Source organism: Pygocentrus nattereri, chromosome 16, assembly GCF_015220715.1.
Source record: "Pygocentrus nattereri isolate fPygNat1 chromosome 16, fPygNat1.pri, whole genome shotgun sequence".
Taxonomy (NCBI): domain Eukaryota; kingdom Metazoa; phylum Chordata; class Actinopteri; order Characiformes; family Serrasalmidae; genus Pygocentrus; species Pygocentrus nattereri.
The window spans coordinates 24,736,312-24,751,083 of NC_051226.1; the positions used below are offsets into that span (position 1 = coordinate 24,736,312).

The 14,772-nt window shown below is 40.0% G+C and overlaps 1 protein-coding gene across 1 annotated transcript in view; it reads left to right on the forward strand.

The window, feature by feature from the left end:
- wwc1 (WW and C2 domain containing 1) overlaps window positions 1-14,772 on the forward strand; it is a 42,040-nt gene that overhangs the window by 20,758 nt on the left and 6,510 nt on the right. The window contains exons 10-19 of the mRNA XM_017704288.2: window positions 1,292-1,381; window positions 2,173-2,744; window positions 4,885-5,002; window positions 5,325-5,492; window positions 5,929-6,121; window positions 6,423-6,560; window positions 8,387-8,451; window positions 9,654-9,810; window positions 12,626-12,790; window positions 13,537-13,629. Of these exons, the coding sequence (XP_017559777.1) occupies window positions 1,292-1,381; window positions 2,173-2,744; window positions 4,885-5,002; window positions 5,325-5,492; window positions 5,929-6,121; window positions 6,423-6,560; window positions 8,387-8,451; window positions 9,654-9,810; window positions 12,626-12,790; window positions 13,537-13,629 (1,759 nt within the window). The remainder of the gene's footprint in view (window positions 1-1,291; window positions 1,382-2,172; window positions 2,745-4,884; window positions 5,003-5,324; window positions 5,493-5,928; window positions 6,122-6,422; window positions 6,561-8,386; window positions 8,452-9,653; window positions 9,811-12,625; window positions 12,791-13,536; window positions 13,630-14,772) is intronic.

Below are 14,772 nucleotides of genomic sequence, written 5' to 3' on the forward strand. Positions count from 1 at the left end.
CTTTTAAGTGTAAAAGAAATCAGTGATGTTAATATCTTCTGCCATACAATGATGGAAAACTAAAACACGGTTGGTGGTTGAAAGCAGATGTGGGCAACATGACCCTATTATTATGGTAAATTATGTTGCGATACATTGTGTTAAATAATGGGTGCTGTCAGTACTTCAAGAACAGCCTGTAAACAGCAGCAACCAGTGTATAGTGATTCATACACTGCTTACAACAAGTAGCTGATTGGCTGTCAGCAGCGATGGGGGCTTGAGTCAGCAACTCCAACTTGAGTTGCATGTAAACTGGGTCTATTTGGTCTTGCCCTTAAAAAACTCTTGATTCGGCCACTCGTCTACAGACGTAAGACTTTAAAAATTTCAGCCTGAGGGGAAAAAAACAGGAACAAACTTAATTAGGTCTACAAACATTCCCTGTCAGTTTTGATAGTCATATGCAGCCATTACTGCAATGCTGTTCTGCAGTTTGCAGCAGCTTCAAGGTCCAATATGGACTAAAATAAGTGTTTTGTCAAAGAAAACCTTTAGTCTGATGGAGAGTAATGAAGTGCTACATGCAAATGTGGTGTTTTAAAAAAATAAATAAAAAAAGATGCAAAACCACTTGGCTATCAGGTCCTTTGGATAACAACTTGCTAGTACCCATATAGTTGAAGTTGGCAGATCATCTAGCTGAAGGTTTAGTAAATTACAAATCACATTCATTTAGATCTTAACAAAATTTCAGCTGGATTAGCTGATATGCTCGTTAGCTAGCACACTTGCTACAGATAGTACAGTCTAACCAGACGTTTTAAGTTGTTTTGACTCTTTTTATTAAATGCAGTTGTTACTACATGTAATTTTATCCTTCAGGCAGTCAGTTTTTTCTATAATGAAAGGCTTGTTATTTGATGCATTCAAACTTGACAGGTTTTTAGTATGGGTTCACTTTTGCAATTCTGCATGCAGTAAGAAAACAGAGTTTTGCTACTAAAGAACTGCAGCTTGACTTGGTCCTGCAAGGTGAATTCTGACCTTCTTTGGTTGTCAGAACATGCCGTTTTTCATAGCCTTTTTAAAAGTAGGACTGCTTTTTTCTGCTGCATGTTGTCCATTTAAATTTGTTTGCGAACTTAATAAAAACTAAATAGCATAATGTATATCACAAAAATCTCCAAGTATTGCATTGTTATCTTTTCCATATTGCCATGCTTCAATGAAAGACTAAAGTTCTGTAAAAGGCACAAGAAATTTGTCATACAGAATATATGTGATGTAAAACACTACTCTTGTCCTGCAGGCTGAAGCTACATTGCAAGAGGAACAAACTGGTGAACGAGCTGGAGGAGGTGGTGAGGCAGGCTTCCTCACTACATACACAACTGAAGAGGTAACATCATGCCCTACAATTAAAAAGTGTGTGTGTGTGTGTATATGTGTGTGTGTTTATGTATGTATGTATGTGTGTGTGTGTATGTGTATGTGTATATGATCTTCATTCATTGTGAGTTCTTGCCCCATTAAAATATTAGCAGAATATTTTCTCTCCCAAAACTGCATGTCATGAGAAATCAGTGTTATGTAAGATGATGTAAGAGCTCTGTAATCGAGACAGATTTGTTCTGAAGTACACTTAAAGGCATTTTACAGGACTCGCCAGAGACTTTTGCCTTTTGAAGATGTAAAGTTATGGAGTACCAACACTGCTGACTAACTTTTTAACAATAGCTTTTGTTGCCACTTTTTGTTCTTGAATCATGCCTAATTCATTCTTTGGTTCTGGCTGATGCACATCAAAGGCATGGAAGTGTAGAGAAGGGTCCCTGGCGCATTCTGTTAATGAGCCTGCCATGCTTTAATTAGCATGTTTGCTTTAGAGCAGAATGCATTTGAAGTTCTGGAGAGAGGAACTAGGGTAGAGTGGTGGGAGAGTAAGGAGGGAGGGGCGAATGAGACTTCCAGACAGAAATAGAAATGTATAAGTCTGCCCTTCTTAATGCTGCCTTTGCTCTTGTCTGTTCTGTTTTCCTCTCTCTCTCTCTCTCTCTTTCTCTTTCTCTTTCTCTCTCTCTCTTTCTCTTTCTCTTTCTCTTTCTCTCTCTCTCTTTCTCTTTCTCTTTCTCTTTCTCTTTCTCCCTCTCCCCCCCCCCCCCCCCCTCTCTCTCTCTCCCCCACCACCAGCCTGTCAGCCAGCAACCTGTCATGTTCCTCAGGCAGCAGCCGTGGTTCGCTCACCTCCAGTCGAGGTTCTTTGGCTACTTCTAGTCTCGGCTCATCCTCTTCTCTTAGCTTCACCGACATCTATCTGGAACAGCCTGAGCTGAATGACCCGGATTTCCAGGTCAAGCTGGACTCACTGCTGCAGGAGGGTGCTTCGTCTAGCTACAGGCCCTCCAGCTCTATCACTACCATCCATGAAAACGAGGTGTCCTCTGGGCCAGCTGGTGGCAACCTGGGCCCTGGCCAGCGATTACTGATCTCGCGTCTGTCTGAGACGCCACACTCCATGAGCTCCCTGTCGCCACGCTCCTCTCTGTCCTCGCTTTCCCCACCCTGTTCGCCACTCGTCCCCGACACGACCTTCTTGGCAGGAGAGCCCTTCCCAGGTCCAGCCTCACACCTTGACCTGGAGCTACAGGCCCGGCTCGCTGAGCTGCGGTTGGAGGGGGAACAGCAACTAGCACAGCTGGCACAGCTAGCTTACCGCGATGCTAAACAGGATGCAAGTACAGGTCATGGTGAGGCTGCTAAAGGTATGTAAAGACTCTGTGCACACCAGTGGTTCCCAGCTATGGTTTTGGAGTTTCCCATTCCTGCATAAAAACACAAATATGCAGGACAGGGCTACTCCAGGACTGGGATTTCGAACTGCTGATTTTCATGCAAATAGTTGTTAGCTTAGAAATTGTGACCTTGAAATTGTTGGCATGCACAGTGAGGGAAAACAAGTATTCAGACACTTTTATATTTTTAATTTTATGTACTTTCAGTGCATATATTCATTTAAAATTTACACACAACGTTTTTTGAGTTTGTATGCGCAAAAAATTAAATGGTGAAGGGGCTTTCTCAGTATCTCAGTATACAGCACTGGTAAACAACACTTGAATAAAAAAAGCCACAGAGCTCTAGCAAATACCTTAAACATACCTGTCCGTACAGTTGGTTAGATGGTATGTAATTTAAAAGTTCATGAAATCACAGCTTATCCTCTGCAGACAGGTAAGCCATGCAGGTTCAGCAGCAATCTGTAGTACTAATGATAAGAAGAGTAAGAGATAAATCAGCAGTCACTTGAAAAGAGTTGAAGCAGGACTGAAAGCAGCATGACTGACAGTTACAAAGAGAACAAGAAGCAGTTAACTGTGCTATGGTCATCTCTACAATCCTGACCCACACACAACACACCCAAAAAAAATCTCAGCTAGTCATGTTTGGGAAGACGTTATTCATTTGATTCTAATAACACCAGAGGTGGGAGCATCATGATATGAGGCTGCATCTCTGCATCATTGTTCGTCACTGAAAGAAACATGAATGGAGCGAACTAAATAGACTACTTTTTTCAGGTCAGTTTTGGTTTTTAAACATATCTTTTCTTATTCTAAATACATACTTTTGTACATATAAGTAATTACAAAGTCAAAAGACATTGTCTAAATTTGAAGTGGATATGTGCCCTGGAAATAAATTAGATAACAAAAACTAGTGTCTGAATACTTGTTTCACCTCAAAAAGTGATGCATTTTGCTGAAATTATGAAATGGAACTGTAGACTGCATGAACACCTTAAATGCTAAGCTTATTGTTCAGTTGTGGTCCTGGCGAGCTGGTATCTAGAACTGTTTGCTGATTTCTTTGCTCAAACACAGTCGCTAAACTTGGTCAGTAACTCCTGAGTTCTGTGTTTGAGTAGGGAAATCACCAAACTGTACTGGACTTCAACCCACCAGGGGAATGAATGACTTCTGCCTTACATCTTAATTGATAACCTTTGATGTAGGGTGCATAGTTATAAGAGTGATGAAGACTAGGCCTCAGACAGGTCCTTAAAGCACTGTTCTTTACCCCTTCTTATATGTCAATGAGAACTTTGTCATCCCTCCCATATACAGTCATATGTAAAAAAAAATTGGGTAAGAAAGTTGACACTATGGATTAATTTGTAATGACACTCTTCATTTATTTATTCCATCATGTTAAGCTCATCAAATAAATATGAAATATGCATTAAGATTTAAAACACATTTAAATTGTATCAAGAGTTATATCTAGAGGATGTATTAACTTAGTAGTTAGAAAATCAACAAAACATGTAATCTGACCAGAGGCATTCAAACTGTGTATACAACGATGAGTTTTCAGTGGAATGACAGTATTCATACAAGACTGAGCTTATTTTCAGTGTCTATAAAGTACAAGTAACCAAGACACAGACCCATAGACGGTGCAGCACAAGTTCAAATTACAATGCAGTCAGAAGTGCACAATAGTGAAAAAGTAGGCTCAAAGCCCAACAAATACAATAATTGTGCTTGACGAGACAGAATGAAGCAGATGGTATAACATATAGGAATGTAAGTAGAAATGTATATGTTGGAACATTGGTCTGTGGTCGTGCTATTTTTGTGCTAAAATTTATGACCAACTCTTAATCAATAAATTTGAGCCTTCTGCCTCCTCCTTGCAGCCAGTGTGTGCTGTCTGGAAAGTGTTTTAGGATTTCACCGGACACTACAGATAAGCGTTCTGAATGGCTACACGAGGATGATAGAATTACAGTTCGTTACTGCGTAGCCCGCTGTGTGAACTCAGCACTGCAACCTAACACCCAACCTATACGATAAAGGCTGACACGGTGTCACGTTTCTCCTTTACCTCTCGTGTCTGTAGATGTTATTGCGCAAACGAAGGTTTTGGGGCCCAGCTCAAAGAAGGTGGGCGTAACGTCAGCTGTGTCTGATGAATCGGTGGCAGGAGACAGTGGAGTGTATGAGGCATCGGAGAAAAGGTAGGTGACCAGGTGTCAAATGGCTTAAAGTGTCTGCGCTTTAGATGACTGGTTTAGAGCTACAGCTACTACAGTGATGCCTCATCAGACATTTAGGGAACACTGTTACATAAGTGACACTTCAAGGTAAACACTGTAATGTTGGAGTAATACACAATGCAGGCTTTTTTTATCAGCTTATTCATAATTCACATTACATTACATTTACATTGTAAAACACTCATTATTATGGGATGGAAATGGTTAACAATTATCCTCTAACCAACAAATAAACAGTTGCTTGACCAATGCTATTGGTAAAAACTGTTAAATATCTCCACAGACCCGGAGTCCCTACAGAGCAGCTGCTGGGGTATGATGAAGGAGGATCAGTCAGTTGTGCTCAGATCAGATTAGGTCTGAAGTACGAAGTTAAAGAGAAGAGATTTGCCGTTTTCATTGTTCAGCTGACCAACTGCAGTGCCCTCTCCCTGCCTGCCAGCCAGAACATGTATGTCCCTCTGGTTCTCTCAGCCAACTCAATTTCACTTGAAATGAGCAGAACTTACAGCAGTATTAAGAATTTTTCTTTCTGAGTTTGACGTTAATTAGAGATAACTGTCATGGAAAATCTATGATATGAAGTGAAAATGGCCCATTAAGTCAGATTCTATGTATTCAGTTTAATTTGCCTCAGTTAGTAAATTTGGCTAAAGCTTTCTGCTCCGAAAAGTCTCCCTCTCAAAAGGTTTGTTTTATGTTTTAAAAGCTTATTCTACAACTCTTTAAATTTATGTCTTAATTATATAGACAGCAAAACATTGTATATTATATTGTACATTATATTCTGGGACTCACCCTACCTACAGGTCTCTGGCTTTTTAATTCACCCCCCCCTGTGGCTGAGTAGTGCACTGTGGCACAGATCCATTTTCTTACCTCCACAGATATGTTCGGGCAGTGGTACTGCCCTGCCCAGAGGCCACTCGCTGCCTGTTCCGCACCCGTGGCTCCTTGCCCCACGACACAGTGGAGCTGAACGAAGTATTTAGTGTGCAGCTCTCCCCTGCCGTGCTTAGACAGAAGACCCTGCGCATTGATGTCTGCAGCACCAGCAAGCCTGGAAGAGAGGAGTGCCTGGTAAGTCTACTTCAGGTTCAGTTCATAGCTGTCAGCTTCACAGCTGTGTGTCAAGGTGTAGAGCTGGTTGGATTGAGTTGAAGATTATTCAGTCATTTAATCTTGTGCTGAATAATCTGACTTTAGGGATAGACTTAAACTATTAAGACCTGAGTAATGCTTCCATCATAGAAATATGCATGTTATGAAGTTATGTAAATGGTTAATCAGTTAACCAACAAATAAACAGTTACTTGACCTAAGCTAATCTACATTTTCTGAAAGTCTGTTTAATTCCCATTCTGCTTTTTATCTGTTCAAGGCTGGTGCTCAGATAAGTTTGGCTGATGTGGACTGTTCAGAAGAGTGGTGCACCAAGTGGTATAACCTCCTCAACTACATGTATATTGCAGACATGGATGGCAAGCACAAAGAGCCAGAGGCCTCCACACAGCCAGAGGTGATAAACATACAGACACGTGTGGGCCAATGATGAATAAGGCTTTCAGAATTATCATTGTGAAATGTTTTTATTACAAATATCATGATGCGCTTTTTTTGGTATCTGAAAGAATAAAAAAAAAAATCATTGATATGTTTCATAGCTTCTAAGAAGGTAGAAAAAAAAATCTTGAAGCGTTTTGATTTTACCTCCCCGAAAGTGTAAGTGGTGCAACCACACATTAATAAAAATGTGGGTATTTTTGAAGTTATTTACCAGTGTTGAAAACGTAAAGAATGTATTATTTGTACTAAAAATTCAATATTATTGAAAACGCTATAGACCTTGGCATTGCACCATGAAGGTCACTTGGTGGTTGTCTTTGGCCAAATCCCATTTCCTATTTTTCCCCTACCCCTTGTTTTCGAGTGTAACTCTCCCCCCTTGAAACTGAGTTACATGGGGTAGTGGTTTAAATCTTCCCCCTATGAAATGGGACAACCCTTCAAGAACGGGAAACGTCATTAGTTGTCTACAGCTATTTTTTTCGTAAACAGACGAGACCAGGTTTTTCAGCCATTTCCAGTATGCTGCCTCCAGCTGTGGTGATCTCACTTGTCACATGACTGCACAGGTGAATCATATTTAAAACAGCCTGAAAAAATAATCAGGACATGTTTTTCTGCTTTGTCTCCAGACTATAGCAATAACAAGTCACCAAATAAAAAAGAGCACAAACAAAAAACTACATCACTTCATTAGCAGCTACTATCGCTGCTCTGTAGGCGAACCTGCCAGTCTGCAGTGACAGCAGAGGAGGGGAAAGTTCAGCTCCTCACTGCTTAAATACTTTTAGGGCATCATACGCCTTCAAAGAGGGGGATGACAATTATCTATCACCACCAAGAATTCTTTGGTGATATGAAGCTGAACTTAGCTTTTTAATCGCCAGCTTCATGATCGAATTTTCCCGTTCCACCTTAAATGGTGCAGCAACCTCGGGTACCAGAATGTAACTGCTGCACCATTTAAGGTGGAACGGGAAATTTCTCCAGGTAGTCACTGAGACATCAGTGTATTACTGACTATTTTTATGCGTGTAATGAAGTAAATTACCATAAAACACTATTAAAATGGTTCTCTTATAATACAACGGCTTTTTAACAGAGAAAATACTTACATTACATTTATGCATCTCTTTGGTTGCTTGTGCAGCCGTCTTGCTGATGATTTGCAGGGCATTCTGGGAATTTTCTCATAACACTCTGCCTCTGAAAAATCTCCATTTGAAAGGCCATGTAGCCCTAACACTTCACCCTAGGGGCAAGGGGTGAAATGGGATTGGGGCTTTGTGGTGCAGTACTGTGCCCATTCTTTTTTTGCAAATATGTCAGAATAAAGATCCATTGTCAACTGTGCCACATGACATTCAGGGAAATCTGAATGTATGGACAAGTGTTTTTCATCATGTTATGACTTATTTACTTTTTAACTAATCTATTTGTAATAGATGAAATGTTATTTAGAATAGCCTAAATTGCATTTTTACTTATGCATATATCAGAGAATCGTCTCACAACTTCACAGTTTTTGATGTTTGAAGGAACAGAAGCCTAAATTGCATTTTGATGCATAGAAAATGTATTTACATAAATGAGGTATTGTAAAAATATGATGCGTCATATGTTTATTAAATTTAATAAGAAAATTATGAACACACAAAATGCACATGGTGTTATTGATAATGTTTATATATGTATATTGCAATTTCCTGTGTCAATTAATTTAAAATTTTATTATGTTGCTAATGACCAACAGTGTATTTCTGTTCATCACACCTTTAGACTGCAATACCCAGCACCACAGAAAACCCAGCAGCTAACTTACAGAATGCACCTGAGGAAGACTGGTGAGTGCCCCCCTATTACTATTAAAACTAAACACTGTTCTGTGGTAAATTAAATCTCATTCTGCCTTTAATTAGTAGCTAAGTAACACTGATATGTCCACCATAGCCTGATACTATAGAGTGGCAAGGAACATTACAACTTGGTGCAGAGAGCAAGATGAGTTGTTTCCTAGTCTGTCTGGAATGAAGAGGAATAATGAGCGTATTTCCCAGCTGAGTCGGCCCTTGCTCCATCAGTCAATGGAGAAGCCTGTCTCTCACCTGCAAGCCCCAAGCCCAAACAAAGAGAGGCTGGTTTGAATTTCGACCCGCACCTCCCATCGTCCTCATTGTGAAATACCTGCACTCTCGTTGGGGATGCTTCCACAGCCTGGTGGCACAACAGAAAACTTTCATTTTTTTCCTCCTTCAAAAGACTGGTTCAGATGGCACGCCCCTCAAAACTATTATAACAAAGAAACATGGGTACTCCCCCCAAAAGAGTAAATCTGCCATTTTAGAAGCCAACTCAGGCATGATGCAGCCAGCTAACAGCTTTCTGCTTCTGTGGGATACATTTTCAAAGCTGTAGCTTTACTGCTAAACCTGAAAAAAAGAAGAAGAAAAAAAAAAACATGGCTGCATGGAACAAGGTTTCGGATCAGCTTTGTCCTAAATGAACCGTTTGACAGTGGAAGAGGATGTTTGTCAACCTGTGTTGGGTGAGCAAGTTTGGTTGATTTACACTTCAAGGGGTTTTTGAAATTACAGACACACCAGAACTCAGTGAGACTTTATCCCATTACTTACGTTTGCTTGGCTGAACCAGAATCTCACGCCACAGAAACGGCACTTGGAAAATATGCAGGCCTAACTCCTGTAATTCCCCGCATGACTCAATATCATGACCTGCTTTCCGAGCAGTTGAAACGGTCTCTCTTTTTCGCATAGAATTCGAATAGATAAGGAATGTGAGCCAGCCGCATTCTGCATCGAAAGAACAGCTCCACCCTTCCTTGCTCTTCACTCTGTGGTATTTGTTTTTTTGACATTATATTCTTTATGGTTTATTGTCGACAGATTGATGTTTAATGGTGTGCAGCTTTATTACGGGCTGTGGCTGATCCATTTATCAGGCTTAAGTGCTCTCTGGGTTTCAGTGAAATGTTTAGATTGACTGATGTGCTGATTGATGCGTTTTCTGCTATTCTGCGCTCTGACAGGCACACAGATCCTCTGGAGAGTGACGTCTTTGTGGATGGGGTGGGCAGTGACATTGAGGGGGAAGAGTTTTACCCTGAAGGTTGCCCGTGGGAGGTTGAAGAGGAGGATGAAGAGGAGGTGGGCCAGCCTGGTCCAGCAGCAGCTATCCCAGAAAAGGTTTGCTTTCTTATTTTAATAAAACAGTTTCCCAAGATCTTTTACAGTCATGTGACCACTTTTTTGTGTTTATTTAATTTCCAGTTCAAATGGGCATCGAGTTCAAACTTTCCAGTGTCAGGAAAAAAAATAATATAAAAAAACGTGTGTGTGTATATTTATTTATTTATTTATTTACACACACACACACACACACACACACACACACACACACACACACACACACACACACAAACGTAATGTGTGTGTGTGTGTGTGTGTGTGTGTGTGTGTGTGTATGTATAATATACACAGTGAAGCCTGTGTGAAGTCAAGATCATACCCCTGGCAAATTTTGACTTAAAGTTACTTTTATTCAACCAGCAATTTTTTTTTGGACCGGAAAATGACACAGGCATCTCCCAGAAGATAATAAGATGATGTACAAGAGGGATCATTGTGGAAAAAAAATATTTCTCAGTTTTTATTTACATTTGAACAAAAAGTGGCATGTCCAAAATTATTCATACCCTTTGCAAACTGTCACAGTCTATGGGAAAATCTCAGGTTCTATACCATTCCAAATAGTCCAAGCTGTTCTAAAGCATCCTAATTACCCTGATTCATTGGGAACAGCTGTTTTAATCCATTCAACAGGTGAAAAACAGCAGCTTTCTGCAGTTGGTTTGTGGACAGTTATGGCTAAGACAAAGGAGCTCACTAAGGACCTGCGGCTGTACCATTGTGGCTGCTCACAAGTCAGGAAAGGGCTATAAGGACATATCTAAAAGTTCCAGTGGCTACAGTTCAAAGTATTATTCAAAAATACAAGACGTTCTGCACTGTGGAAAATCTCAGAGGATGTGATTGGAAGCCAAAAGTGACACCTGTGCTGGCCAGGAGGGTCTTCTGTTTTATGGTCAGATGAAACAAAAATGTAATGGTTTGGCCACAATGATGTATTCTTCATTTGGTGTAAAAAAGGAGAAGCCTTCAACCCTAAGAACGCCATCCCCACTGTCAAACATGGTGGTGGGACCCTAATGATTTGGGGGTGTTTTTCAGCCAATGGACCAGGGAACCTAATTGCAGTAAACGGCACCATGAAAAAAGAGCAATACATCAAGATTCTTTCAGAATCTGCAGAGAAACTTGGCCTTGGGCACCAGTGGACATTTCAGCACGACAATGACCCCAAACACACAGCAAAAGTGGTGAAGAAATGGTTAGCAGAGAAAAACATTGTGCAGTGGCCCAGCCAGAGTCCTGACTTGAATCTGTGGAGGGAGCTAAATATTTGTTTTAACCTATTCATTTCAGAAATAACTCAAATTTTCAAGACTAAGTGACTGAATTATCTCAGGTGAAAGTATTTTCATGACAGCTGTGGCAGTTGTGACTCTGGGAAGACAATCTTCCTTATGAACTCTGTAACCTTGGTTGTCAATGTGACTCTGCATGACACTGCGTGACACTGTGTGACAAACATCAAGGAAAGAAGACTGTTGTGATTTAGTTGTAGGATAGGAGGCATGTTTTAAAACTGGAAAAAAAAAACGGTACAACTCATGCAATGATTCTGAACTTTGAACAGTGCTCACTAACACTTGCTGTAATGTTTCAAAAAGTACTGATCCCTCAGAAATAAATGTACAAAAGGAGACCCTCCAGCCTGAAAAGGTTGGAGCTCATTGCTAAAGATGAATGGGCAAAAATACCAGTGGAGACATGCAAAAAGCTGGTGAGCAATTATAGGAAGCGTTTGATTGCTGTAATAGCCAATAAAGGCTTTTCTATTGTTTATTGAAAAGGGTATGAATAATTTTGGACATGCCATTTTTTGTTCAAATGTAAATAAAAGCTGAGAAATATTTTTTATATTTTTCTTACCACAATGATGCCATTCCGGTCATTTCATTTCCGGTCAAAAAAATTTGCTCGTTGAATAAAAAAAAACTAAGTCAAAATTTGGCAGGCGTATGAATAATTTCGGGCTTGTGTGTGTGTGTGTTTGTGTGTAATATTAAGAGAGAAATATGAATCCTAACAATCGTGCAATTAATCAACCTCCTCTCTTGCTTCAGATCCGAAAAATCCAGAGGTGTTTCTGTCCATCCTTGCTGTGTAGAATGTGTAGCTGTCAAGAAGCCATTACTGAGGGGAAAATTTTTTGCTGTAACACCATAATTAATTGGAATTACTTGAAGCAGAAATAAATATTTCTGCACATTTCATTAAATAACTGAAAGCAAGTCTCCTGACTGTCAAATATGTTTTCTTCTTTTTCCCTGACACTGAAAAATTAGTAATCTGTACCTCATGTCCGTTTTGGGTGGAAATTCAATAAATGAAAAGGTGGTCTCTGGCTTTTGCACAGTACTGTATCGTGTGACAGTATGGCACAGTTTCTACTAAAACGTCCAGACGTTTAAGCTTTTTAGAGTCGTGAGCTGCTGACATTTGCTGTTTGTTATTGTATCCTACTTTAGTATTTCCTAAGACCAGTCCTGGACACCCCTCCCCCCAAATACTCCATACTTTTGTGTTTATCTTGCCCTGAAATACCTAGTTTAACTCAAGAAGGCATTTACAATGAGATACATGTAAACCAGATGTATTAAAGGAATGAAAAACAAAAATATGCAGCGCAAGAGGCTCCAGACCTGGAGTAGGGAAACCTTCCTAATGAGCCAAGGGTCACTGAACCGAATGTATGCCTGAATCTTCCTTGTTTTTTTGTGCAGTTGCTGATTCAGAGTAAGTTTTACTAAAAGCAGTTTTGAAGATATGCTGCTGTTGGGATCTGTGATTCATGATGATCTTCTGGATGTGACAGGTGAATAAAGAGACAAGCATGGAGGGCCTCCCTTGTGCTGCCTCTGTGGTCCGGCCTAAGGAGCGGCGGCCTGAAATCAACCAACAGAATCCTTTTATGAGGGGCAACACTATTATCCGCTCCAAGACCTTCTCCCCAGGTCCCCAGAGCCAGTATATCTGCAGGGTCAGTGTGTGTGTGTATATATATATATATGTGTAAATGTGTATATATATTGTATGAGTAAATGAAAACTGAGCAATTGTTTACAACTTCATTCTTACAGATTTGTTTATCCCTGTTTTTTGATTGGTTCTGTATTTGCCTACTATGTCATGCAGAAACACCTGCCATTTTGCAAGTCAGTCAGTCATGTTTCTGTCAAAGTATCTGGGTTTCAGCACTGAAGTATATCAGTCTCTACAGCTGGAGCAGAGCAATGCCATATTTTTTTTTTATTCTTAGACAGCCAAAAAAACCCTCTTTCCAGCAAAGATATATGCTGGATTATTGCATGGCCTTTTTTTCCAGAAAAGAGCAAAAAAACTTGCCTGTTGTTATCTTGTACATATTTTCAAGTTTCTTACATTGCCTAATATTAAGGGAGCATTTTCCTTACCTGAAATTATCTGGCAACACTCATAGGAATCATTCATTTAGAAACTTTATGCTCAAGGATTTACTTGAGGGGGTTTCAATACATGAGAGAAAATATAAGTGTGTGTGACAGTTTCACTAATGGAAATGCTTAAGTATCCCTTAAGGCTTCTTGGTGCAGCACACTTAACCTTAAGAAGTACTTAAGGGTAGTCTTAATCAAAATTTCAACTTAATGTTGAAACTGGACAGACATCTCCACAACCAGAACATCTTTAGGTCACGGTTCAACATGTGTGTATGCGCATGCTTTCTTACTTTATGTTCTTCTTTAGATTAACCGCAGTGACAGCGACAGCTCCACTTTGTCCAAGAGGTCTCCCTTTGTCCGGAACGCCTCAGAGAGACGCAGCGTCCGCATTAAAAAGGTAACAGTCTTAAACTTTACACATCTTGCAGTTACATTAGTATTTCCTCCCAACAGTGCCTCACTAATCACCAGAACAGCAGTTTCCTATAAAGCACACACTGCATTACAAAACTGAAGACTTACAAATTTACACAGTCATAGCTGGCATTTGTTATTTCAGAGAAACACCACACCTGTTTTCCTTCCTGAAAGATCAAAAGAATTTTGTTCTCTGAAAAGAGAAGGTGAATATGTGATCAGCAGTTTAATATTTAATGCTGACATTTCCTGACTGACCCAAGGTCGGTGGTAATGAAGTGCCAGCTGCCTCAGAGGAAGTAGGTGTGCCACCCCCCTGTATGGCTTCCCAGGCACTCTGGAAAGGTCAAGTTCACTCTTGACTGCGCTGTTAGATGATTAAGCTCATTAAGGAATTTAAGGAAGCTTATTGAGAGCAAAAGTATAAAGAAGCATTTGTGCTTGATGAAAATGGCATTGCTAATACTTGGCATGCCTCAACTACAAGTACAACATACCTTAAACAGTGAAATAGTTTGCCATACAAAACACACTGCAGTGGGAATACCTTGGCACCAGTGGTCTCATAAAACAGGTTTTCTTGCTCAGCCAGTGGTTAAGCAACAAATACAGTGGTTAATTAATTTTAACCACCATAATTTCTGTCTCAAGATGATTGGTCACTTTTTAACCATGTTACGGTACTATAGCAACTTAAACTGCATGTGTAATCTGCTCCAAGGTCAGGATTTTAAATTATAAACGACTCCAATCAGGCACAGTTTTCTGATGGAGGCGGACCCCCACTGGTCCACCGGGCCAACTCTCACAGCGCCAGGGACAACAGCCTTGCTTTTTTGTGCTTATAAATGCTTTACTTTCCACACATTTATGTAATAGCCTGTTTTTTTTTCTTTTTTTGTTTGTTTTTTGGAAAATAAGCTGCTTAACTCCTCATGTTTCACGTGATTAGCTGTTTGTAATAAACTTCACCCTTTCATGCGCACAGGAATCAGTCATGGCTCGAGCACCTAAATTTGAGCTAACAGAGAAAGTTGTGAAATGTTGAATGGCATAAAAATGACTTCACTACTGTTACATTTGATAGGTTTTGTGAAGCTGAAATATAAGATAATAGGTAAAT